The sequence below is a fragment of the Vulpes lagopus genome, chromosome 11 (genome assembly GCF_018345385.1).
Source record: "Vulpes lagopus strain Blue_001 chromosome 11, ASM1834538v1, whole genome shotgun sequence".
Taxonomy (NCBI): domain Eukaryota; kingdom Metazoa; phylum Chordata; class Mammalia; order Carnivora; family Canidae; genus Vulpes; species Vulpes lagopus.
In genome coordinates, this window is record NC_054834.1 from 80,118,776 (window position 1) to 80,146,625 (window position 27,850).

General features: G+C 35.2%; 1 protein-coding gene across 5 annotated transcripts in view; it reads left to right on the plus strand.

Annotated features, from left to right (window-relative positions):
* GALNT13 (polypeptide N-acetylgalactosaminyltransferase 13) overlaps nucleotides 1-27,850 on the plus strand; it is a 514,036-nt gene that overhangs the window by 70,749 nt on the left and 415,437 nt on the right. For 4 of the 5 annotated variants that reach the window (XM_041722124.1, XM_041722123.1, XM_041722125.1 and 1 more), the window contains exon 3: nucleotides 10,000-10,245. In XM_041722124.1, coding sequence (XP_041578058.1) covers nucleotides 10,104-10,245 — 142 coding nt within the window. In that variant the 5' untranslated portion in view covers nucleotides 10,000-10,103. Of the gene's footprint in view, nucleotides 1-9,999; nucleotides 10,246-27,850 lie in introns of those variants that run through there. The other variant, XM_041722126.1, reaches the window with a different exon arrangement.

Genomic DNA, 27,850 nt, shown 5'->3' on the forward strand with positions numbered 1-27,850 from the left:
CAGTACATACAATCAAGAGCTTATTATCCCCATTCTCTAGGACCCTGTTGATCCGAAAAGAGATGGCTGTATCAGAATTAAGTTTGAATATGCTAGTCTCTCTTTTGCCTGGGCTGTTACCTAGTAGTATACTAATCAGGTTGGCTTGGGGTTCCTGTTACAGGAAAGAAAAATGTGCCATGTCCAGCAAAGGATGAGGGGAATCTTGTATTTTCAAAATAGTTTTACATAGTTTCCTACCCCTTTCATCCAGATCATTAGTAGGTGATCAAGAAAATATGAATTTTTGGGGAGAAAGGCCAAATTTAGTGAGCCAACTGCTTTGCTCAAGTGGGTGGACTGGGAGGTGATTAGAAGGTTGGTCACGTATTTTTTTCAGTCTTTTTTGAGGATGTCATTCCAACATTCATCAAAAAACTCTGAATGCTAGGAAGTGTGGAGAATATATCTAATATTGTTATTATTGTTCTATTGTTGGCTGGCCTTTATGATGAAAGACATACTATTGTCAGACTGTGGATGGTCTGGAAATCAAAAAACATGACCCAGTTTAGTTTTGTGGGCCACAGTGGTATGGCCAAAGGTGGCTGATTAGACTATGACAGCAGCACTATAACCTGAGACCAGGCAGGATTGTGACTTGGGTAGGTTGGTGACTTCAGTGCCTGTACTAAACCTGCCACACTCAGACAGAGTTATAGGTATGAGACCTCCCCCCACCAACTCGCCCCCCAACTTCTGAACCATAATTATACAGGAGGTACATATGGCCTCTGTCCACTCTGGTGACAGGATAACTCAGCCTTATCCTTTTTCTTTTTTAAAGATTATTTATTTATTCATGAGGGATATATATAGAGAGGCAGAGGCATGGGCAGTTGGAGAAGCAGGCTCCCTCAAGGGAGCCTGATGCAGGACTCAATTCTAGAACCCCAGGATCACTCCCTGAGCCAAACCAGGCACTCAAGCACTAAGCCATCAGACGTCCCCCTCAACCTTATCCTTAATAATCTTTTTGTTCTTAAAACAGCTGAGATCTGATTAGAGCAGACAATAGGTGTCAGAGGGCATGGAAGGAGAGAACAGCTTTATGTCAGTGAACAAGTTTGTATTTATTTTCAATTTAGAGTGACTGATAACCTACAGTGGAACCAAACAAATAGTATGTTTTAGATTTTCATTATTATTATTGCCAGTACTTGTTTAATTTTGCCACATTTTTATCGGAGCTTTTACTTCTCAGTCCTTCTTTAATTCACTCATTCAACAAATGTTCATCAAACACCTATTTTATGCTAAAAACTGTTTTTAGTATCTTAAGAATAGCATGGAAAATAATGGACATAATATTATGGGGAAAGTAAGCAATAAATAAACATGTACTTGTGATATGCACTCTGAATAAATTATGTAAGTATATGACATAGATGGTGGCAGGGCATTATGTTAGATACATTGGTCCAGAAAATAAATCTCTGAGGATATGAGCAGTGATCTGAATAAAAGGTACAGGGTGTGCCATTGGATTATTTAGGGAAAGAGTGTTCACGGAGAACTTCAAGCCTGAAGATTCTAGATTGCATTGAGTGAAGGAGCAAGAGAGATGGAAGGTGAGGTCTTAAAGGCAGTCAGGATCCAGATTTGGTTGAATGCTATAGGTCAAGATAAGGATTTGGAATTTATTTTAAATGTAATAGAAAGTTATTGGTCAATAGTAAACAGAACACAGAAGAGATTAAATTTAAATTTTAACAGGATCAACCTGACTTCTGTGCAGAGAGATTATTATAGGAGTGCATTTAAGAAGATAAGGATAGCGGGATCCCTGGGTGGCGCAGCAGTTTAGCGCCTGCCTTTGGCCCAGGGCATGATCCTGGAGACCCAGGATTGAATCCCACATCGGGCTCCCGGTGCATGGAGCCTGCTTCTCCCTCTGCCTGTGTCTCTGCCTCTCTCTCTCTCTCTGTGTGACTATCATAAATAAATAAATAAATAAAATAATTAATCAATTAATTAATTAAAAAGAAGAAGATAAGGATAGCATATGATTGAGTGATAGAACTTCTAGGTATATGCTCAAGAGAAATGAATACATGTGTCCATATAAATATTTGTGCATGAAAGTCCAGAGCTACATTATTAATAATAACCAAATTTTTTATATTCTGAATATCACTAGTCATAATAACCAATTCAAAATAGACAAACTGATAAATGAATAAATAAATTGTGGTATGCCCATACAATGGGATGTTATTTGTCAAGAAAAAGAAATGAAGTACTGGTATATGCTACAACATGGACATGAAAATATTATGCTAAGTGAAGAAGACAGAAAGTATCATACATTGTTTGATGCCATTTAGATGAAAGTTCAGAATGGACAACTCTATAAGAGGCGGAAACTTTTTCTTGTAAAAAAAAAGTTGCATAGGAAACAATAGATGTTGGCAAGGATGCAAAGAAAGGGTAATAACCCTTTTACACTGTTGGTGGGAATACAAACTGGTGCAGCCACTCTGGAAAATAGTATGGAGGTTTCTCAAAAAGTTAAAAATATAACTACCCTATGACCCAGCAATTACACTACTAGGTATTTACCCAGAGGATTTATGTATCCTATGGCGTGTATCCATGCACCCCAATGTTTACAGCAGCACTATCAACAATAGCCAAATTATGGAAGGAGCCCAAATGTCCATCAGCTGAGAAAAACAGTTGGATATGTTTGGATAAAGTGTGTGTGTGTGTGTGTTTGTGTATATGTGTATAATGGAATATTACTCAGCAATAAAAAGAATGAAGTCTTGCCATTTGAAATGACATGGACAGATCTAGAGAGTATTATGCTAAGTGAGATAAGTCAGAGAAAGACAAATACCATATAGCTTCACTTATATGTGGATTTAATAAATAAATAAATAAAACAAATGAACAAAGGGAAAAAATAAGAGACACAAATCAAGAAGCAGCCTCTTAACTATGGAGAACAAACTGATGGTTACTGGAGGGGAGGTGGGTGGGGATGGATTAAACCAATGATGGGTATTAAGGAGGGTCCTTGTGATGATCCCTGGGTGTTTTATGTAGGTGATGAATCAGTAAATTCTACAGCTGAAAGAAAAAAGAAAAAGAGTATGAGGTTTTTGGCCAAGGTATGTCAAATGCTACTTGGGAGTTATGTAAAATGGTGCTTGAGGATTGGACGTTGACTTTGACCATTGGCTGTGATTATATCAAATAAAGTTTCCATATAGTGGCAGGGGCTAAAGCCTGTTAAATTTAAGCAAAATTATGAGGTTAAGGATATGGGATATATAGACAGGGCTATACATAATTATTTCCAGAAGTTTTGTATTAAAGGTGAGCAAGGTCTAGAGGAATAGCTGAAGAGGGATGTGGGGTCAAATTAGTTTATTTTATGATGATTCTTCATACAGCATCTTTGTTTTAATAGCGTTGACTTACTAGAGGAGAAAAAAATGATGCAGAGCAGACAATTGCAATGCATAAGTGAAATCCTACATGAGAGTAGAGGGTGTTGAGCTCCCAGGACAGTCATCCATCGTAACTCTTGGACTTGCAAATTTAGGCTTGGCAGTAATAGAAACAAGTAAGTTCATACATTCAACATGGCAGTAGGCACAGCACTCCTTCAAATATGTATATCTTTTCTGCTAAATAAGTGTCAGAATGGGCTAAGAGGAAAAAGTGTGGGGATGGCAGTCTGGGGAAAGAAAACAAGCTGCAAAAGTCTCCTGATAGATGGAGATTGATTTGATTAGGAACTGTTGCAGGATTGCAGCAAAGCACTGAAAGCCTACTTGTAGTGTGATGGGAGTTTATAGTGTGAAAATGAGAACAGCCAGTGTATTTGGAGTAGCGGGGAGCCCTTTCCAGTCATAGTCATCTGTTTGCTTGTAGGAGTGGAATAGGGGAAAGTTTGGTACAGCTGCCATAACAAAATAATACAGACGGGGTTGCTTACATACAGAAATTTATCTTCTCACAGATTTTTAGAAGTTCAGAATCAATGTGTCAGCAGACTTTGTTTCATTCATTTCATTAGGTCTTTCTCTGTGGTGTATAGATGGCTCCCTCTCTGTTTTCACCTGATCATTCCTCTGATTGTGTCATATTGTATTTATAACGATGCCTGTCATTTGGATTAGGGCCAACGTGTATGACCTCATTTTACCTTAAGTACGTCTTTAAAAACTCTGTCTCCAAAAACAGTCACATTCTAAAATACTGGGGGTTAGGACTTCACATATGAATTTTGGGGGATGGTTGTGGCAAAATTCATAATAACAATCCATAACAACCAGTGCTGGAGTTTTATTTATTTGTTTGTTTATTCCTTTTTAAAATTTTTATTTTTGTTTTTTAAATTTAAATTCAATTAATTAACATATAGTGTATTATTAGTTTCAGAGGTGGAGTTCAGTGATTCATCAATTGTACACTCAATGCTCATTACATCTTGTGTCCTCTTTAATGTCCATCACTCAGTTACCCTGCCCCCCAACCCCCAGTGCTAGAGTTTTAAAAACTTAAATATATTGGAGTGAAAAAAGGAATATGTGAGACATGTGAAATCTTGTTCTCATATAAGTTACTATTTAAGAAAGAGGAACAGCTAATAAACAAATTAAAAATCCAATTAATCTTTTACTATGTTTGGGAATAATAGTACAAAGAAGAAAGATAAAATGAGTTAAGAAGTACAGAGTGACTACGTTGTGTGTGTTATTTTATATAGGCTGATAGGAAAGCTCTCCAAGATTTGACATTTGAGCAGGAAGGAAGTAAGGTCTGAAGGAAGTAAGAGCAGGGAGCCATGACCATGCCATTGGACAGAGAAAACAGCATATGCAAATACCCTGAGGCAATGTATATGTAAGGAAGAGTCTGGAGACTCAAGTCACTGCCAAAGAGAACAATTAGGAAAAGGGTCAGAGAGATATTCATCAGAGAATCAAATGATAGCTATGCAAACATTTTGTTTTTGCCTTAAAAAATGAGGTATAACTTATATTTGTGATTATTAAATATAAAATGCTATAATTTGTGATAAAATCATTAATAATAAATGTATTTGTGATGCTCGTCTTGTCCTCTGATGCCCTGAATACACACATACTGAATATATACTACTTTTGAAAGGATGGGCAAAGAAAATTCTCATTCTTTTCTCTCATTCTTTTGATGATGTTCATGATGATAATAATATTACTATTACTACTGATTATAATTAATGTATATTGAGCCCTCCTAAGTTCTTGCATGCATTAGTTTATTCAATACTCATCATAGCCTGTCAGGTAATTATTATTGTTCACACTTTCTGATTAGGAAACTGAGGCATAGATATAAGTAACTTGAATTAAGTCATACAATTAGTCAGTATTGGAATTCGGATTCAACCCATGGCATTCTAACTCTGCACTACATAATTTTAGATCTTATGCTAGGGTGCCTCCTAACAGTCACATTTTATATGAGTTATTCAACTTTCCTTAGTTTAAATGCAAGCATTTTTAAAATGCTTTTTAAAAAAATTCTGTTCTACTTTTTCCACGTAGACATTCATTTGGCATCATCGTTGCTTCTTTCTCTCTTAGTATATATTCCTGTGTGTTGTGATTTTTTTATAGTGGACCCATTGGTTTAGGCTATGGGTAGCTCATCTTAATCTTTTGATCTTCATTCATACATAGATCAGTCTTCCTGTTAAGCATACCTGTGGCTGATGCAGAGTATTTTTTTCAGTGCTTACACATTAGATTTATCAGTCCATATAGCAAATTCTGCACATTTGTCCAGTCATCAGCTCACAGAAGCTCCTGCATAGCTATGTAAGACATTTGAAGTATGCTGGTGCCTGAGACTTCTAGGAGCACTAGCAGCAATCGTATACTAGCTCCTGGGATCCTTTGGCAGCCTCACATATAGCCTCACAAAGTAGATTGAATAAATTTGCACCTATTATGCAATTTTCTACAAAATAAAATATATGAGTACAGAAAAAAAATATGTCTAGTAGCAACTAAAGTAGACTCTCCATGCAAGTGATAATCTCCTAATTCAAAAACAAACAAAAACCCTTTTTCTCCTTATTTAAAAACGTATTCACTAAATTCCTAAGCTCTATCTAGATGTTTTAAAATTTGAAATCTATTTTTGATCAATAAGAAAATGGTGCATATGTTTAAACAAAAATCCTGTAATAGGTCATAGAATATCTGTCTGATATGATTTGGTGGGCGAGAAGAAAAAGAAAGGCAATTGACTAGCAAGATGGTACTTGATGATTTTCTTTTAAAAGTATTGCTGCCTAAAAAAATAAATAAAATCAAAGTATTCCCACCTAGAGAAATACTTTTCGAGAGAAATAACTGCTCAAAAGAGAGTGAAACAATTAGGAAAGGGGCTGTGTTTTCAGATAGAAGAGGCTGTAGTTTATGCAAGTTAGTCATGTTCCACATTGGTTTGGCAAGCCAGTGCTATTGCAGAACTTGGATTTGGTTTGAGAAATAGAGAAATGTTTGCAAATAAATAGAAGCTTACTGGAATAAAAACATTATGCAGATGCTGATTCTCTTAAATTAACGTGGGCCACCAACTGTGCTTATGTTGGTTACTGTTAGTGTGTATATTATACCATCTTTTTGCTCAGTTTTGTTCTTGTGAAGTGTATTAGAATATATGAGATTACTATTACACGAGTGCCAGCAGATAAAACTTATAAATGATAAAATTTAGTGTATTTTTAAGGTAGAGGTGTTCTCAAGGTAGAGATATACCTTGAGATATATATATATATGTATATATATATATAGAGAGAGAAAGATATATAGAACTTGAAATATATGAGGAAAGACTGTTTTACGAATAAATAAAAATTAAAATAGTAGTGTAGTTTTATCACTTAAAATAGTTAGGAGACTTCTCTCAGTGCTAATGACTTGATATATAACTCTATCAGGCTATGAAATTAGAATAATTTGAATAATGCTTGAAATGGCAATAAGATATGGTTTTGACTTTTTATTATAATTAAAGCTAATATTAAATTCTGAATAACCTTAACTGTTAAGCTCTTATTAGGAAATGTCTTATCTTAGACATTTTTTAATATTTAATATTAAGTGATTTCACATTTTTTATTATAATATTTTTTATATTTTCATTTAAAAATGTTCTCATACTTTATCTCACTTAAGCCTTACAATATTTTGTGAGGTGAATACGACAGGAAATATGTTACAAGTAAAGGCAGTGAAGCACAGAGCGGCAAAATGCCTACCCAGAGATATCTTTTCATTTGATGACAGAGCCAGGGATGATATTGGTTATGCCTTTTATTATAGATCTCTGTATAACATATAAGATATTTTATTACAGGATCTTTTATTTTAAGATATTCCTGTCTTAAATCTGGGGAATGGCCATTTGGTAACCATCAGTGTTATATATGCTTTTCTGTGGGACTTTTTTTCCACAATAAACTGAAGGGAACTACTTTATCATAGGACCAAAGAAAGAACATTTGACTTGAATTGTTTCATATCTCCTATTCAGTAAAGAATACACAAACCAACAGGAAATATACATAGGGAATTATTCCCTTGTTATCAAGTTTAATGGTTGAGTTCCAATGTTTAGTTATACTCTTTATGGAAAAATGGAGTTGAAGTGAAACAAAGGAGATAATTAACATGCCATTTTTTCAAGAAAAATAATAAGCAAACAGATAAACCCCAAATATCATGTATTCCCTAGATTTGCACATTTTGCACCTTTCTTTTTTTAGTCTTTGTATGCTAAATACATGTAAATTTAATGTAGATATTGAAAATAGACTCTGTTATAATGTTTTTCAACCGTCACTCTAAATTTTAAATTCATTATGAGTCTGGGTAGGTTATAACAGGCAGCAGCATTTGTTTTGCTTTATGATGCAAAGTCAGCTGCCATTAATTTAAAGAGCTGCCTCAGCAAATTGCACTTTGATGTTTTTGAGACAGGTATTTATGAAATATTCCAAGTATCTTTGTATTTAATAGCTGTTCTTCCCAATATCTTCCAACACTATGTTACTTATTCACATCAGAAATTTTATATTTCAGTTGATATTATTTTATTTTATTTTTTTAGAGAGAGAGTGAGTGGGGGGTGAGGGAGGGGCAGAAGGAGAGGGAAAGAGAATCCCAAGCAACCAACATGGGGCTCAGTCCCACCACCCTTGAGATCATGACGGGAGCTGAAATCAAGAGTTGGACACCCAACTGACTGAGCCACTCAGGAGCCCCACAATTGATATTATTTTATTTTATTTTTTATTTTTACTTTTTTGAAGATTTTATTTATTCATTTGACAGAGAGAGAAAGAGTGCAGGGGGAGCAGCAGACAGAGGGAGTGGGAGAAGCAGGCTCCCCGCTGAGCAAGGAGCTGGATGGAGGACTCAATCCCAAGACCCCGGGATCATGATCTGAGCCTAAGGCAGACGCTTAACCTACTGAGCCACCCAGGCACCCTGATATTATTTTAAATGTAGCAAATGATATGAGAATATTTTTGGCTTGTTATATTTACAGTACATGACTTAGCTATAAATTTACTGTAAATAAATTAATGAGGTAGCCATTACTCTTTATAGTATAAATTTTAAAAATATGTTTACATTGTTAATTCTACATTTCCTTTGAATATCTCTCAACAATTTTGCACTTATATTTTATGTTTTTTTTTTAGAATTTGTGCTTTGGTTATTTTAAGTCACTTTATTTTATTTTATTTTATTTTAAGTCACTTTAATATTTTGTTTTCCTTCTGCTAATTTTTTTGAATGTGTAATATGTATTCTAAAATATACATTTGTTGTGGATACTTTCTTTGCAGACCAGGTGGGTTTTTACAGCTAAATAACTGACTGATGACTTATTTCATACATTAGTCCTTTTTGAGAATTTGAGAATTTTTGTTTGTTTCATGTTAATATTAATAATTATCTATTCTGCAGGATGTTTTACAAGCATTATTGTGGTTAGTCCTTATAGCAAATCTTTAGGTTTGGCATTTTAATTTTCATTTTATAGACAAGAAAACAGAGGCTTAAAAGGGCTCCCCAGAGGGAGCCTGGGTGGCACAGTCTGTTAAGTGTCTGACTCTTTGGTTCAGGTTGTAATCTTGTGGGGTGAGATCCAGCCTCACATCGGGCTCTAGGCTCAGTATGGAGTCTGCTTGAGTTGAGGTTCTTTCTTTTTTTTTTGATTTGCTTTCCTTTTTTTTTAAGATTTTATTCATTCATTCGTTCATGAAAGACACACAGAGAGAGAGAGGCAGAGACACAGGCAGAGGGAGAAGCAGGCTCCATGCAGGGAGCCCGATGTGGGACTTGATCCCGGGTCTCCAAGATCACACCAAAGGCAGGGGTTAAACCGCTGAGCCACCCAGGGATCCCTTGAGGTTCTTTCTCCATCTCCCTCTGTCCCTCCCATTCATGCTTGCTCTCTCAAATAAGTAAATAAATATTTAAAAAAATTTTTAAAGAGTCCCACAGAAAGGTGAACAATGCAGGCCTGTGTATAAAGGTCAGTTCTTAGCTACTATCATATATTGTATACCAGGATGATTTCTGACTCTTCAGTATTGGCTCCTCAGAAGTGCTGAATCGGTAAATTCAGGGTTCCTCTATTTGACAATCTGCTGCTCTACAGAGTTTCATGATAGGACTTCTTAAGAAAAGAATACAATCTGAAGAAATCAAAGAGTTGTCAAGTGCCCAGCAGAGTAGTGACAGATCTGGGATTAGCTGTTAGAATTTTAGCCACCTGGCTTGCTTACAGTTTTCACTTATTTAGGTTTTTCATTCTGAATTTGAAGGCTGAGTGCTGATATAGATGGAAATATTAAATTTCATGTTATATCTCTTTTATGCAAAACAAACTATACAATAATGAAATTTTCTTTTCCTCCTTCTTTTTTTAATACAGTGGGATGCATCCTGCTTTTACATTGGAGCTCACCCCTGTGGCTTGGATTTATCACTGTAGCATCTGTGTCCAATCTATGTGTTAACTAGAAATCAAGGGAAGACATGAGGAGGTTTGTTTACTGCAAGGTGGTTCTAGCCACTTCACTGATGTGGGTTCTTGTTGACGTCTTCTTACTCCTGTACTTCAGTGAATGTAACAAATGTGATGACAAGAAGGAGAGATCCCTGTTACCTGCACTCAGGGGTAAGTGCTTATGAAGCAAATGTTGCTTTTATAGAGATGAGAGTTGTGGTGACTCTTGACAAAACATGAAACTTTGAAATAAGGATTTTTTTTTTAAGCTATTGAGTTAGAAGAGCATTTTGTCAGCACTTTAAAGTCCATTTAACTGTGGGAAAGCTACTTTACTTTCTCAGCCTCAGGAGTCTTGTTGGAAGAAATGAGAAGAGTTAGCTAACCTCCAAGGTACCTTCCAATTTTAATAATTCCAGTGTTCGATGACGGTACAGAAGGAACAATTTTGTGAACATTTAAACTGGACTGAATTTAAAGTTTAGGCTTCCAGAAGGAAAAGCCTTTGGAGGCTAAACACATAACATAAAAGGGAAAAGCTACTGAAGTGAGATAGAGGAGATGGTAGCAAAAGGTAAGGACACATGACACACCTACAGATTTCCAAAAACAATAAAACAAACTTTTTTTTTTAAAACAAACAACTTTTTAAACAAAACATATATGGATGGCCAGATTCAATCTATGGGCACCAGATTGATGCCTTTATAATTTCAAGTACACAATTAACGTCACGTTAGCTCACTATTATATCCTTCTTTATGGACCAGTTTCAATGACTACATAAGAAAGCTAATGATTTTTAAAGTGGTGATTTTTTTAAGTCAAGTTACAGGGATTCATTTTCTGCAGTAATTCCAAATAACTTTCTCTATGCTTTTTGTTAACAACTTCTAGATTTATTAAAATATTTCCAGAATACTCCTAGTATAGGGGTGCTTCTAACATACTTAGGATGCTTGAAATTAGTTTTATTATCATTGAATTAAATATTGTTTTTCTTGAAATCTAGTTTATATTAATTCTCTACTTAGCAAAAGTTTTTTTTTTAATAAATATAACAAAAGACAAGCTTTGAGACCCATTTGGAATGTTTGTACCTTTTGGAAAAGAGAATCTAAATTACTGACATGAGTTTTGCCTTTGTTTAATGGATGTAGTTTACTTTTAATGCTACAGATATTTTTGAGGTTATTCATTAATCAAAGTATGTGAATAAACATAATTTCATTGATACTATTTGGTTATATGAGGCTTAGGAAACACAGAAGAGTGTTTCCAAAAATTAGTTTTGTTAAAAGAGTATTTTCAACTTTTCTTTCACTTTAGATTGCAGTAATGCTCTTGCTCAGTTGAAGAAATTCTATCTTCCTCTTTTTCAAAATGAGTTTGACTCACTGTAATTTTTGACTGGCAAAAAAAATTGAAAGTACATTGGAAGTGACTGAGCCTAGACCCATTTAGGTAGTTTATATGCATATTTTATGCCTTTATGCTAGAATTATTCAAAGAGGAGAACTTTATGAGTCTATCAGTTTTTGATAGATGAACATGGGGATTGATATGCTCATCTTTGGTTAAAATCCCAGAAAAAAATCCTCCTTCTCTACTTCTTTGTTAAATCAGTTGAGCTGCTGCTTGGCTGAAAGTGGAAATGTGTTTTGGTGGATCTCATCAGTTTGGAATGATCACTTTGTCATTTGTTGAATAGAGCCATCTAGATTGGTCACAAAAATATGTCATCGTCTGATTCAGCAAAACTATGACAGCTTATTCTGCAAGTACAAAAAAGTACAGCTTTGCTGATTTAAGTGCTTAATGCTCAGTCTTAAATCTCAAAATGTGAAATTTAATGATGCAAGGCAAAAGTAGTAATTTTTCCTCATACTTAAGTTGTAAAATTAAACTGTATTCTCCTTATTTTTAAGACTTGTTTAATGTTGTACATTAATATTTGTCTTGAACAAATGGAAATGACTTCAGGATTTTAATTGTATTTTCTATTGTTATTTATTATTTTAGAATATTAACTTTATTTAGGAATGGTGCCACACATTTAATATTTTATATACAGGCAGGTGATGCCGTGTAAACTCTACTTGACTGAAAATTTCATGTTCTGCTAAAAACTGGCTTTTTGACTTAAAAAAAGTTGATCCTTCTGGTCTTATGTGTCTCTATTATTTAAAAAAAAAGGGTTTGGAGTAGGTGGTTTCTCAGATCTCTTTTAGTCCTAAATTTTAAACAGTTTTAAGTACCCAGAATGAGCATACACTATAAATTAATTTTTGAGATACAATTATTTATTTATCAATTCCTCAATTATTTAAGTACCATTAAATCAACATTTTGTACACCTTAAATTTACATAATGTTCTGCATCAATTATATCTAGAAAAAGAAAAGAAAGGAAGAGAAAAGAACATAGCTCAGAGATGGAAAATGGAAAGGAAAGTACTAGAATTTTTATGAAATAACAGATTACGGGATACTTCTGAATGAGAAAACTGCAGAGCTCTTATAAAATTAGAGTAATTAAGACTGTAGTATTGGTACAAGGGGTCACAATGGGTAGACAAATTACTTAATAGAATAGCATAGAGACTCTAGAACTCTAGAAGTAGACTTACACATGTTGGACATTCAGAATATGGCAGGAGTGCTGCAGATCAGTGTGGGGAGAGATTTCTTCAATAAATGGATCTGGAAATAAGATGGTAATCCATGTGGAAAATATGAAGTTGGATGCCTAACGCATGTAATAAATCAAGATAAACTTTGGATTTATTAAAGTCAACAATAAAACTAGAATTTTTAGTTGAAAAAAATTAATTTCTTTCAGAAGTGTTTATAGTTTTTAGGGTATAGTCCTTTACCTCTTTGGTTAGGTTTATTCCTAGGTATCTTATGCTTTTGGGTGCAATTGTCAATGGGATGGACTCCTTAATTTCTCTTCAGTCTCATTGTTAGTGTATAGAAATGCCACTGACTTCTAGGCATTGATTTTGTATCCTGCCATGCTGCCAAATTGCTGTATGAGATCTAGCAATCTTGGGGTGGAGTCTTTTGGATTTTCTATGTAGAGTATCATGTCATCGGTGAAGAGGGAGAGTTTGACTTCTTCTTTGCCAATTTGAATAAATTTTATTTATTTTTGTTGCCTGACTGCTGAGGCTAGGACTTCCAGTACTATGTTGAATAGCAGTGGTGAGAGTGGACATCCCTGTCTTGTTCCTGATCTTAGGGGAAAGGCTCCAAGTGCTTCCCCATTGAGAATGATATTTGCTGTGGGCTTTTCGTAGATGGCTTTAAGATGTTCAGGAATGTTCCCTCTATCCCTACACTCTGAAGAGTTTTGATCAGGAGTGGATACTGTATTTTGTCAAATGCTTCCTCTGCATCTAATGAGAGGATCATATGGTTCTTGGTTTTTCTCTTACTGATATGATGAATCACATTGATTGTTTTACGAGTGTGGAACCAGCCTTGTGTCCCGGGAATAAATCCTACTTGGTCATGGTGAATAATTTTCTTAATGTGTTGTTGGATCCTATTGGCTAGTATCTTGTTGAGAATTTTTGCATCCATGTTCATCAGGGATATTGGTCTATAAATCTCCTTTTTGGTGGGGTCTTTTTCTGGTTTTGGAATTAAGGTGATGCTGGCCTCATAGAACGAATTTGGAAGCACTCCGTCTCTTTCTATCTTTCGAAACAGCTTTAGTAGAATAGGTATGATTTCTTCTTTAAACATTTGATAGAATTCCCCTGGGAAGCCATCTGGCCCTGGACTTTTGTGTCTTGGGAGGTTTTTGATGACTGCTTCAATTTCCTCCCTGGTTATTGGCCTGTTCAGATTTTCTATTTCTTCCTGTTCCAGTTTTGGTAGTTTGCGGATTCCTCAGAGTTAAAAATAAACCAGCCCTATGACCCAGCAATTGCACTGCTGGGGATTTACCCCAAAGATACAGATGCAATGAAACGCTGGGACACCTGCACCCCGATGTTTCTAGCAGCAATGTCCACAATAGCCAAACTGTGGAAGGAGCCTCGGTGTCCATCGAAAGATGATGGATAGAGAAGATGTGGTTTATGTATACAATGGAATATTACTCAGCCATTAGAGATGCCAAATACCCACCATTTGCTTCAACATGGATGGAACTGGAGGGTATTATGCTGAGTGAAATAAGTCAGTCGTAGAAGGACAAACATTATATGGTCTCATTCATTTGGGGAATATAAATAATAGTGAAAGGGAATAGAGGGGAAGGGAGATGAAATGGTAAGAAATATTAGAAAGGGAGACAGAACATGGAAGACTCCTAACTCTGGGAAATGAATTAGGGGTGGTGGAAGGGGAAGAGGGTGGGGGGTGGGGGTGACTGGGTGGCGGGCACTGAGGGGGGCACTTGATGGGATGAACACTGGGTGTTATTCTGTATGTTGGCAAATTGAACACCAATAAAAAATAAATTTATTATTAAAAAAAGAAAGAAAAAATAAGCATTTATAAGACCTTGAATTAAGGAAAAATTCTAAAATACTACACAAAAAGCATTGAACATAAAAGGAAATATGGATAAATTTGACCATATTAAAGTTGAGAAAGTGTTTCGTTAAAATATACCTTAAAAGAGTAGTTACAAACTGTAGATGTTAAAAGAAATATATATATACACACACTATTATTAATAAAAAAAAAAGTACAAATAACCCAATTGGAAGAAATGTGTGATAGGAATGAATAGATAGTTCTTAGAAAAGGAAACACATATAGCAACAAAAACTTATGAAGGAAAAATTAACATCAATAGTGATCAGAAAAACACAGACCAAAGCTATCAGGACATATTTATATCCATTCAATTGGCAAAAATTAAATTTACTGATAATACCAACTGTAAGAAGTGATATATCTCACATTTTTAAAAGATTGATTGATTGATTGATTTGAGAGAGAGAATGAGAGAGTGAGGACAAGGTAGGGAGGAGCAGAGGGAGAGGGAGAGACAAGTCCTAAGTAGACTTTGTGCTAAGTGTGGAGCCTAACACAGGGGATCAAGGACCCCAGATAATGCCCTGAGTCGAAACCAAGAGTCAGTCACTTAACTGACTGAGCCACCCAGATCTCCACATTTTTATAATAATTTTAGTTAGCAGTTCCTTATTCCTGAAATCTGAACATTCACATATAACCCATCACTCATAGTCATACACTCAAAATTTCTTCCACATAGACAAATATTTCATAGCACTACTATTTATAAAAATAAAACTGAAAATAATCTTTAGACCTATCAGTTAGAAAGCTGATGAATGAACTGTGATATTTCAGTATGAGAATAATATATGTTAGTTAAAATGAATATATGAATGAAGTTTGATAATATAATAGTTATATCCCTCAAAGATGATAAATAACATGATATAGTTTGAAAAACTAAAACCAACTAAAATTTAAAAATAGACATTTTAAGAATATAGAGATGCAACAAGACTATATAAAGCAAGCAAGATCAATTATGATAATGGAATTTAGGGTGTTTATTGTCATGTGTTAGGTGAGGTAGGTGCATGAATTGGGGATGAATATTTTGACTAAATATGGGGCATTAGTAGTGTCCTAGTTTGTTTTTTATGTGGGTTTGATTTGTTATTGTATTTCATGGGTAACTAAATGAGTAAGATCCACTGAATGGATTTAAAAATTGGGAAGCCACCAAATGGATTTCAAAGACATAGCAGACACAATCACATTAGTGTTAGGAAAATATCACTATGGATTCAGTGTGGAGAACGGATTGAAGAAGAGCCATTCTCTTTAGGGAGGCTGAGTAGGAAGGCATGGTAGTGTCCCATGAATTCGGTGTAGGCCGTGATGCCTACTTAGAGCAGAGGAGTGGTCGTGAGGTGTGATGGAAGTGGTCAAAATGAAAAGATATTTGAAATATGGGAGCTGGATGCATGTCTGGCTCTGGCAGGTGTAGGATACGGGAATGTCAAGGAACTCTTGGGTTTCTGAGGGCGTTATTTGGTTCAATGTCCTGAGAGGGGAATAATGTAGGAGGAGATGATTTGAGGGTGGACATAGAGTTTATTTTAGATGTGTTGAATTTTAGACACCTGCTAGGCAACTGAATGGTATTGTTCAGTAGGAAGTTGGCTACATTATTAAATTCCAAATGTCAAACTTAACCATCACTTCTATGGAGTTTTTTTCTAAAATGAATTGCATTTTTCTATTTTATTGAAGAATGAAGCATATACAATATAATTAAATCTTTGTTACTGAGTCAGAATTATAATTTTCACATATCAATTGTTGAATAATGTGGTTTTTAAAGAAGATTATTTCAGAGATTTTATGGGAGCATGTAGGCCTGTTTCAATATTAAATACAGACATATAAATCCTTTTTATTTTCCTATTTTCTAAATGATTTCTTTTTGGTAACATAAGTACTTGTTAGGGGAGCATGTTAACTTTTTCATTCTTCTCTGGGGCCACTTAGAATTAAAATGCACTGAAGGATATTTCTAACTCCTAACTGGTATGGAATGCTAACTGGTGATCCTCCCAAGCTGGAACAATTAGATATTTGAACGAAGAGATATTTAAAACAACCAGTGTTTCTGCAGTCCATCTAGAAACACTTTGGACAAATTTGAAGTAGGTTTGCATCAGTAATCTACTGTAGTGGATCCTACTCCTGGCTGACCCACTAAGGGCCTATGGTTGAGGGCAAGTTAATTAATCTTTCTGGGCTTCAGTTGCCATCTGTCGAATGAAATGAATATGAGTCATGATTTTTAAAAATCCTGGTCTTCAAATGAATGATTGTATGTTCTATGAAACTATGGCAAGTAATCTCTTTCACTATCTAACTTTGGTCAATCCATAAATAATGCATGGTCTGAGATGAGAAGTAGTGACATGGAAGTGATATGATGGAAGGATTTTGCTTAGAAACCCCAAAGACGGGGGCACATGGGTGGCTCAGTCAGTTAATTGTTGGACTCGTGATTTCAGCTCAGGTCATAATCTCAGGGGTCATGAGATCAAGCCCTGTGTTGGGCTTCACAGTCAGGGGGGAGTGCTCAAGATTTTACAAAAAGGGGGGGTATCTAAGTAGGAATTGTTGCTTATATGTAAACAAAGATAAGTACATAGCCAGTAATGATCATAGTAACAATAATTATAAGATGTTAACTATTCTAAATTATTTCAAATGTTAACTCATTAATTTTTTTACCAAAAAAATCTGTGAAGTATTCTTTTTTTAATATGAAGAAACTAAAAAGAAAAGAAAAGAAAATATGAAGAAACTGAGTCAGAGTGAGCGTATGGGAAAAACACTCCTGTGTTTTCCTTTACTCATACATACAGTACCACTAACACCAGATGTGTGGGCTCTTTTTCCACAGGAAGCAATTGTCTATATCAGCTGAGTGTCTCATAATTCTGAGACTATCTACTCGGTGTTAACATCTGACCTCACAAGATAAGGGCTCCGTCCCATAGGACTGCCACACTTCAGATAACCAAGGCAAGGCCCAAATTGTCACTTGTACTTCTGACTCACCAGCTACAAATTGGAGTTTCCTTCATCCTCTTTAATATTGATTTTCTAGAATGTCTCACAGAAATCAGGGAAATGCGTACTTATATTTATCAGTTTATTACGAAAAATGCAATAAAGGACATGAACAAGGAACCAGATGAAGAGATGCATAGGCTGAAATTGAGAAGGATCACAAAGGAAGGAGCTTCTGTCCCCACTGGAGTTGGGTGTGCCACCTCCTGTCAGGTAGATGTGTTCACCAAACCAGAAGCTCTCTGATCCCCATACTTCTAGGATTTTTATGGAGGCCACATCACAAAGAAATGATCAGTCATTAACTTAATCTCCAGCCTCTCTCCCCTTCTGAGAGGATAGGAGTGAGGCTGAAAGTTACAAGCTTGTAATCATGGCGTGGTGTTTCTGATGACCAGCTCCCAGCAAAGAGCCATTTAGGAGCCCACTGAGAGTTGCCTCATTAGAACAAAAGACACTCCTTCTTTTTTTCTATTTTATTTTTTAAATTCAAATTCAAATTAGCATTTAGCAGAGTATTGGTTTCAGGAGTAGAATTTAGTGATGCATCACTTACATAACCCCCAAAGCTCATTCCAACAAGTGCCCTCCTTAATACTCATCACCTATTTACCCCATCTTCCCAACCACCTCCCTTCCATCAACCCTCCCTTACAACAGACACTTCTATCAATTGTAAGGGATTTAGGAGTTCCGTGTCAAAGACCAAATATTAGAGCAAGAGATGCTCCTAGTGGTCTTACCACTTAGGAAATTACAAGAGTTAGAGATGCTCTCTGCTAGGAACTGGAGGCAGAGACTGCATATGTATAGTTATATGTATAAAATTTCTTTTTTTCCATGGTGAGGTTAAGGGGGAGGGCCAGAATTTTCACAACCAGTAGAGTAGGATTTGGTTATTAAGGTGTTAGTTATTAACACTTAAATTAAGTAAAGGATTTCGTTATCAATAAACGTCAGTTTGTACGAGAGCTCAGGTATCATGCTTTCATCTGGCTACCAGTATGGCGTACATATGCTGAAAACTTGCAGTGACTGTTTTGTCCTCACTCAGCGCACTGTGGACACCTGCCAGGTCTCCCTGGTTAGTAGGATGTATAAATTCCAGGCAGGAAAATATTTCCTAGAGATCCTCTGATTTCGGATCATTAATAGAGCAGTATCACCTTATCTGGCATTTTAAGCTTTTGAAAAGTTACTGTTAACCACTTGTGTACCCTTAAGACCTTCTCACTGCTGCTCTGATTTGAGGGAAATCAAGAAAATGAATGGAATTGCTGACCAGTAACCCAATTTTGTACTTCTTTGTTTCCCTTCATCCCGCCTGGGAGAGTAGCTGAGTTCCACCCCACCCCCCCTTCATAAACCCAAGGACACAGATCGCCTTATTCTCTTGGAAACTTGACAGGGGACTATTGCATCAGCCTTTCCTTTATTTCTTTCTAGATGATCTCCTCATAACATTAACACCTACCCATGCAGTCATTTATTAAACACTGGATGTTTGTTGATTTTGTTTGATTAACCTTTGGTGCTTCAGAGAAGAGTTCCTGTGTGCAAGTGTGAGGGAAGTTTGAAAACTGGTGAGGTAAAGTATTAAAACTAACATCAAATTTCCCTTAATATTATTTTTTTAAAATATGGTGTCATGTATTGGGGGTAGGGTAGATGAATGTGATTGATTAAAATGTGTTGTTGTCAGTATTGGAATTGCCCTTAATAAATTAGGATGACAGGGACGCCGGGGTGGCTCAGCGGTTGAGCGTCTGCCTTCAGCCCAGGTTGTGACCCTGGAGTCCCAGGATTGAGTCCCGCATCGGGCTCCTTGCATGGAGCCTGCTTCTCCCTCTGCCTGTGTCTTTGGCTCTCTGTCTCTGTCTTTCATGAATAAATAAATTCTTAAAAATAATAATAAATAAATTAGGATGACCGCTGGAACTTTCAGGTGACAATATTTATAGTCATTCCAAAAGTAAGGCATATAGACACAGTTTGGATGGAGAACATAGATTTCCCAGATAATTTTCAATCAAATTTATAAATAGTGTTCAGAAATCTACAGGCCTTATAAAATTATGACCTTTGATATTTGCTTTGGACTTCTTACTTTATCCACAAGTCACTCTGATCCCTCTGCCGGTCCACATAGACATATTAATGTTAGGAATGAAAATAAATTGTTATAAGGAGCAATCATTAAGTTTACTGTGTCAGATGTTTTATATATACTGTTTTGATGAATTCTCAACATAGCATTGGGACAGGTATTATTATCCTCATTTTCATATGTGACACTGAGGCCTACAAAGGCAGATTAAATTCCCCGAGATTGAATAACCAGTAAGAGCGAAGAAAGAGCTCATAAACTGGTTTGTCAGACTTCTGAACCCAGACTTTGAGTCAGATTCCCAGCCCTCGAATGAGGTGCGCCCACACTCGTTTTAGGCAAACCAGTCTTAAGATTTATATGCTAATTTGTGAAATATTTACACAACTAGGGATGTTTCTGGAGTACATAGGAGATGGCCACTGATCCTGCGTAAAAAATACCTTATTTAATATACTTAAGAGAAAAGTATCCTGACAGGCTCCCCTTGCCTTATTTCAGGCTTCGGCGGTCTTGTGCCTCTTGAACCCCTGCAGCAGGGAGGACTTCTGTGGCAGTTTCGCCCGCAGCTCTCCTGGGGCCAAGCTCTGAAGTCTTAGAATAAATAGTTAAAAGTCCTGAAGAGCAGTGAAGCATTATTTTTTTCCCCCAAACTTAATAGGACCAATTGATAAAATTCTTTAATCCATTTATTTAATAAAAGTCTCGGGCTGGCTGCTCTGAAACCAACGGAATCTAAGCACAGAGCATAGGCCTCACGCCCTGGGACTCTGCTCCGTGGGGAGGCCCTGCCCTGCCCTGCCCTGCCCTGCCCTGAGGAGTAGGGCCACGTGCATGTGTGAGCACGCGAGGCCGTGGACGGGGGAGCAAATCAAGTACCCGACGAAAGCTATTCCCTTTTGCAAAGTGAGGATATGAGAGAGCAGTGAATCGGTTGATTGAAGCAGAATCAGACATAAAGGGAATGTCTAGATTTTAGGTTGAAAGTTGGAATAGAGACAAATTTAAAGGACCTTCTCTAGAAAATGGGGAACCGCTGAAAGTTTCTGGAAAAGGAAAGGTGTGTTGATTGTCAGCTGAAGTTTAGAAGGAGAATGCAATGCTGTTAGTTATACGTGCAAGACATTTTTATCTTTATATAAATGAAGACTCAGACATTAGCGTTTTATTCATTCATTAAAACTACTTGAGTTTAATGGTAAGTAAATGGAATATTAAGTCATTTAAATTGTTCACTTTGCAAATTAGTTGGTAGGAACAAGAATGTTTTCCATTTCCGAATTTAGATGTTGTTTTAGAAAGTTCACTGGTCAAAATCTTTACTAATTTAGTATTAAATAAGCTGAAACAATTCTTTCCGGGAACACTGGAATCCTTGATTTGCATCAGAGCAGGGGACAGGAAGATAAAGAAGCCACTCTTGTTTTCATGTTGAGCAAGGGAAAAAGGGATTCAGAATCGTGTGAATGAAATGTCAGCCTATCAAGACTGTACTATCAGGAAGACAGAGAATATGTGATATTAAAAGAAAAAAAATGAATAAGACGTTATCTGTCTTTTGAGGGCAAGATCTGATTTTCAATTCCGTAAAGACTTGAATTGATTTAGTAGAGGGTGGTAGGCAAAATTATATACCAAATAGCCCACCAACACTGTGGGGATGGGCAAATTTGATCTCTAACCACTGGAAACCATTTTTGCTGAAGGGCTATGTTTCAGCAGAAAGATAACAGCTAAGTAGAATTTTTTTCAGTTTTGTCCTCTTCTATCCTTAGCACCTGAAACATTGCCTGGCTCATAGTGGGTGTTGAGTGAATAATTATTAAGTGAATGAAATGATTGCCTGACATGCTTGATACTTCCCAAGGGTTCTCATGGATATAGAATGTTCAGTTTAACTTGATGCTTAAAGATATTTGAAATAATTATCATGGCAAAATTATTTTTATTTTTATTGTTTATATACTTAGTCTATTTCTTTTATCCTTTATTGGTGCATATAATATGCTTTGTAGCCCAAATGAACACATTGATAGCCAGGGGACTATCTTTTTCCTTCCGAATCTAGCCTGTGTTGCCCTGTGTGTACTGTCTCTGTGAGGCAGACTACACCTGCGCAGTCCACTTCCTCCGCTCTAGATGCAGACAGCCACTGCCACTGATCTGGTTTTGTGACTATTGCTTAGTTTTACTTATTCAAGAAATTCTGATGAATGAAGACGAACAGTATGAACTCCTCTGTATCTGGCTACTTTCACTCAGCATAAGGGTTTTGAGATTAATCCAAGCTATTAATTGTTTCAGTGGTTACTGCTGAGAAGTATCCTGTCACTTACTGTACAGACTACAGTTTGTTTACTCTTTCACCTGATGGTGGGCATTTGGGTTTGTTCCACGGCTCTTATGAATAAAGCTGCTGCATTTGTACAAGGATCCTTGTGTGGACATATGTTTTCACAACTCTTGGGTAAATATCAAGTAGTGGTAGTGCTGAGTCATATGCTAAGCGTATTCTAATTTGGTAAAATAATGCCAGTTTATTTTTTTAGGTTGTTAAACTATTTGCTATTCCCATCAGTGACATAAGAGATATCTGGCCAAAAAACTTCATAGGCAGTGCTTTTAATTTTAGCTATTTCAGTAAACTTGTGATAATATCTCATTTGATTTAATTTTTGTGGCCTAGTAACTAGTGATATTGAGTAACTTTGCATTTTTTCTTGCCAGTCTCTTTTATGAAATATCTATCAAATTATTTTGCCTATTTTGTACTTGAGTTGTTTGTGGCTTACTTTTTAAAATTATTTAAAAGGTATCTTTCAGAGAACAGAGATTTTTAACTTTGATGAAGTCTGGTGTATCATTTTTATTACTTTTATTGTTCTTTTTGTATCCTACCTAAGAAATTTTTGCCTATGCCAAGGCCATGATGACTTTTTTTAATCTCTCTGTTTTTCTTAGATGATTTATGGTTTTAGCCTTTAAGCTTTGAGTTAATTTTTGGGTACGGTGTGAGGAGAGTCAAGATTACTTTTTTCCTAAAATAAAAACCCAGCTGTTCTTGAAATATTTTTTTTAATTAATTTTTATTGGTGTTCAATTTACCAACATACAGAAAAACACCCAGTGCTCATCATAAAGAAGATGTGGTTTATGTATACAAAGGAAATATTTGTTTTTTGAAGATAAAAAGGGCATGAATTTTAGAAAGAAGCATGATATTTTCATGTAATATTCCTCAGTATATAGCTATATACTTTCCTATTTCTTACATGAATGATTCAATTATAAATATTTGAGTTCACTTTCTAGCATTCACTGGATATTATATGTAAAGCATGTAAATTTTGTTATATAACTTGAAAAGTACCCAAATGTTACTAACCAAATCTTTAAATGTTTTGTTTTGAAGGCAAATGAAAATCTAACATGAAACTATGTTTAAAAAAAGTACCATTTTTTCTGATAATAAAATCAATAAGTATTTATTATAGAAAACATTTAAATACAAATAAAAATAAAGAAGAAAAATAACCAAGAATTCAACCCAGAAATTGGCATCATAAAACAAAATTTAATATTTTTATTTTTTTGATTAACATAGCATAAGCATTTTGTTCTGCATGAAACATTTATTCAAAGCATGATTTTAATGGCTGCATAAATTTTATCATATATATATACTAAAATTCATAATTAAGTACTTTTTATTACTTTTTTTTGTAAATTACTTCTAATTTTTTATTACCACAAAGTAATGTCATAAAACATTTTTAGGAAGTTTGAGAATATTGAAAATGTTGCTGATTACATTCTTAGGCTAGATTCATGGTTATGGAATTTACCTTTTTAACGGCATACATACTTTTAAAAGGCTCTTCATAGATATATCTAATGATTTCCTGGAAAGGCACTCTTCACATCTCATCATCAGCGTATGAAAACACTTATGTCACCACAATATTTATAATTTTAATTAGAGTACTTTCTTTTTTTAAGATTTATTTATTTATTTGAGAGAGGGAGAGCGTGAGAAAACAGGGAGGATGGACAGAGGAATAGAGAAACTGAGAGTATCTTGAGCAACCCCCTGCTGAGCATGGAGCCCAGGGGATGTGGGGCTCCATCTCGCGACCCTGAGATCATGAACTCAGCTGAAATCAAGAGTCAGACACTTAGCTGACTGATCACCCAGCACCCCTAATTAAAGTACTATCTAATCACAATTTTTTTAAGGATTCCCCTTTTATTGCACTTACACTTAAATTTTACCATTAAGCACTGAGTATAAGTATAATGTACAGATTTTTGAAATGAAGATAAATGAACGTTGGCTTAAAAATGTGATATATAAGCCACTGTGGATATATTCAACAATGACAAAATCTAGGTAGTGGTGAAATTCTGTCTCTATACTGTGACACAGTAAGAGTAAACTCTATGGAGACAGGAAGAAAAATAAAAAAACTTTGGGCTGCATTTGGAGGAAAAAATTGTTCAGGAGAGGTCTTTGTAATCACAGTTCTTTTAAGTTTTTCTGTTTTTAAACTTGTTTTTACATTGAGTGATCTGATTTATATGTATTTTATGTTTTGTATAGGAATGAGGATGTATTATTTTCAGTAATTGTGATATATCTTTCCCCTCATTACTGATTCATAATGTTAAAATGAACATGTGAGGGGCGCTTGGGTGGCTCAGTCAGTTAAGCGTCTGCCTTCCACTCAGGTCATCATCTCAGGGGGAGCCTGCTTCTCTCGTTCCATCCCTCCCCTGCTTGTGCTCTCTCTCTCGCTTTCTCTAATAAATAAATAAAATCTTAAAAAAAAAAGAACATGTGGAGAATCGTTCTATTTACCAAGGTCTTCATATCTACATGTTTACTTGATTCCATTGATTTGTCTTCTAAATCATATCTCAGAGCTAAGCTATTTTGATTATTTAACTTTCTGTTATCTGATGAAACACTTGACGAGTTTGCAGACTGCTTTACTGTGGAGAATGAGAATACTGCAGTTCCAATCTTGGCTTTGCCAGTCAGCGTGTTCTCCATTCTATCTTGACCTGTAAAATGAGAGGCTTGGTGCAGACCTATTATTTTTCTGTATTTGAGAATCAATTTTTTTTCATGATAACAAAGGGAAATAGTATGTTACAACTGAATCTTACCATATTTAAATATAAAAAAGGTATGATAAATAAAATGAGGCTGTGGAAATATATAGAATATGCATCTAAAAGCTCTCTTTGGCATTACTGTTACCAATATCCTGTATCTTTTTTGTTTTACACTTTTTGTAAATATATTCATATGTATTTTCTTATAGGTCTGTCATACTGATTCCATTATGTTAGTACAATAAGTGGGGATATAATATAAAATATTATAATGGCAAGAAGATTGATGTTATGGTTTTAAGATCTGGATTACATTATGGTTCTGTACTTAACCAAAAATGTGATCCAGATAGAATTTCACTTCTCTCTTTTAAGGATTAAATAGGTATGTTAAACAAATTTCTTTAAAAATCATAAAAGGTTCTACAGTGAGACATTAGTATACAATATTTACATGGAGTTATTAGCTCTAAAAGCAAAACCTTGTTCCTTTAAGTAAAAATGCTTTTCAAATATTGTTATTATTAAAAATCACTTATATATAATATATGATTCCTTCTCTGGAAGGTTATTCTTTCACGTTACAGTAACACATAATATTTATTTTAAAAATGTTTTTTAAATGTAGAAGAATATCAGAAAGGATATGAAAAACACCTACAAGTTAGACACATACAGACTATTTTAATTAAAGTTTCGGTTTATTTCTTTATATTTCTAATGGGGATCTTATTTCATATATCCTGCTTTAGTATGTATAAATATATATATTTAAATTCAGTTTGCCAACATATAGTATAACGCCCAATGCTCTCTCAATTTATATTTTGCATAGTTATCTGCATCATCAAATATTCCTTAAAACAATTTTATTGGCTGTACATTATTCTAATATATCATAATTTGTTATTATATATTTCATTATTAATGCACCTATTCTGAGCATGCCTAATCTACCTATTATTTATTATATGAGCTGTGAACTAGATCTCAAAAGATTAGATTCCAGGAGGTGAGAAGTTGTTCTTGAGGAAATTGGCACTCTTGCTGAATTGGAAAGATTGTGTGCATTAACAGCTTCACCATCATTAGAGCTACCACTTATTGTCTCCTTTATGCCAAGTCTTACACTCCCAGCACCATGTGCCATGTCATTAAGTCTTCAGATATCTCTATGGAGAAGTTAAGAGAGAATTATCTTTTTTTTTTGTTCTCAGTGTCTTTGAATAAACTCTCTTAAATACAGACCATACCAGTCAGGTTCTTTCTACAGTGACTTCACCAAAAATGCTTTTATGAACACTACTCTATGAAGTCTCCATCTTGCTAAATCCAAATGCCACTTCTCAGCCTTTATATTCTTGACTGTGAGTAATATCTGAAACAGTTAATCATTTCTACCTCCTGTAATCCTTTGTTCTTATCTTAAAGGCTATCACACTCTCCTGAGTTTTTCCCTTTCTGAGTGCTCCTTCTCAAGCTCCTTTACAAGCTCTTTCTCTCACCTTACCTGTGAGTGTTGACCTAGCCTGGGAGGTGGGATTCAATTAATTTATCTGTTCTTTATTATGCTTATTCCTTTAGCAATCTCATCTAATCTGATTTCTATGCTTTATGGTCTTATAATTTTAAACTTCCAAATTCATATATCCATCTCACACTTTTCACCTATTTTTTAGACATTTATGACAAAGGCTTACTTGATATAAGTCTGTTGGATTCTGAGAGATATCTCAGACTTACTTACTGAGTTTAAAATGTGTACTTCTGATCTTCCCTCACAAGCTTCTCTACCTATAGTCTTTTCTTTCAGTTTTTAGCAGCCTCAACACTCCAGTTGCTTAAACCAAAAATCTTAATCATCCATAATTTTTCTCTTTCTCCCACATTCCGTTTTAGCAGGTCCTATTTATTCTTCCTTCAAATATATTCAGAATTCAAACACTTCTCACCAATTCACTGATTTCCCTGCTTCAATCCTTGTTCACCTTTCATCTATGCTCAGCAGACCAGCTAGAGTGATATATTTTTTTAGTTTTTTCATTTTTTAAAATATTTATTTATTTATTTACTTATTTATTTATGAGAGATACACAGTGAGAGAGGCAGAGACACAGGCAGAGGGAGAAGCAGGCTCAAGGCAGAACTCGATCCCAGGACTCCAGGATCATGACTTGAGCCAAAGGCAGATGCTCAACCACTGAGCCACCCAGGTGCCCCTAGAATGATTCTTTTAAAACCTAAATCACATCATGCCATTCCTATGCCAATGGCTCTCTGGCATTCAGAGTAAAAATGGCCTAACCAAGTTCTATAACTCCTGTGCTTAAATCACCAAAATTTCAAGTCCTATTAATGTACCCTAGTTCATTCTACTCCATTTACCCTGACTTTTTTGCTGTTCTTGAATATGAGGAATATGTCACCTCAGGGCCTTTGAATTTACTGACTTTTCTGTCTGTAATGTTCTTTCTCTAGTTGTCTTCATGTCTTATTTTTTCCTTTCACTTTTTTTTGACATTTCCTCAAATATAACTGATAGAGCGTGGGCTTCATGTCATCTACGATTTGAAAATATAAATTGTTCCTTATCCATGAACTTTTCTTTCTTTTTTGTTTTGTTTTCCCCTACTACATTTTTTTTACCACCTGAAATATTATATATTTTTCTTATTTACATGACTTTCTTTTATTGTCTCCCTCCTCCTGACAACATCATCAGTCTATGTAGTTTAGTGCTATGATTCTGGTGCCTATGAGTACCTGGAACATCAGAGGCAAGGAATACTGAATGATTACTTGCTTTATGCTATCATGATGAAAGGATCTGTAGAGCAAAAATTTAACTTTTGTCCCAAAAATAAATTACCACTGGAGAGAATCATTTCAAGACTCTAACTAGAAATCTTTACAGAATATAAATAGTATATAAACATGATCAATATATAAAGGAAG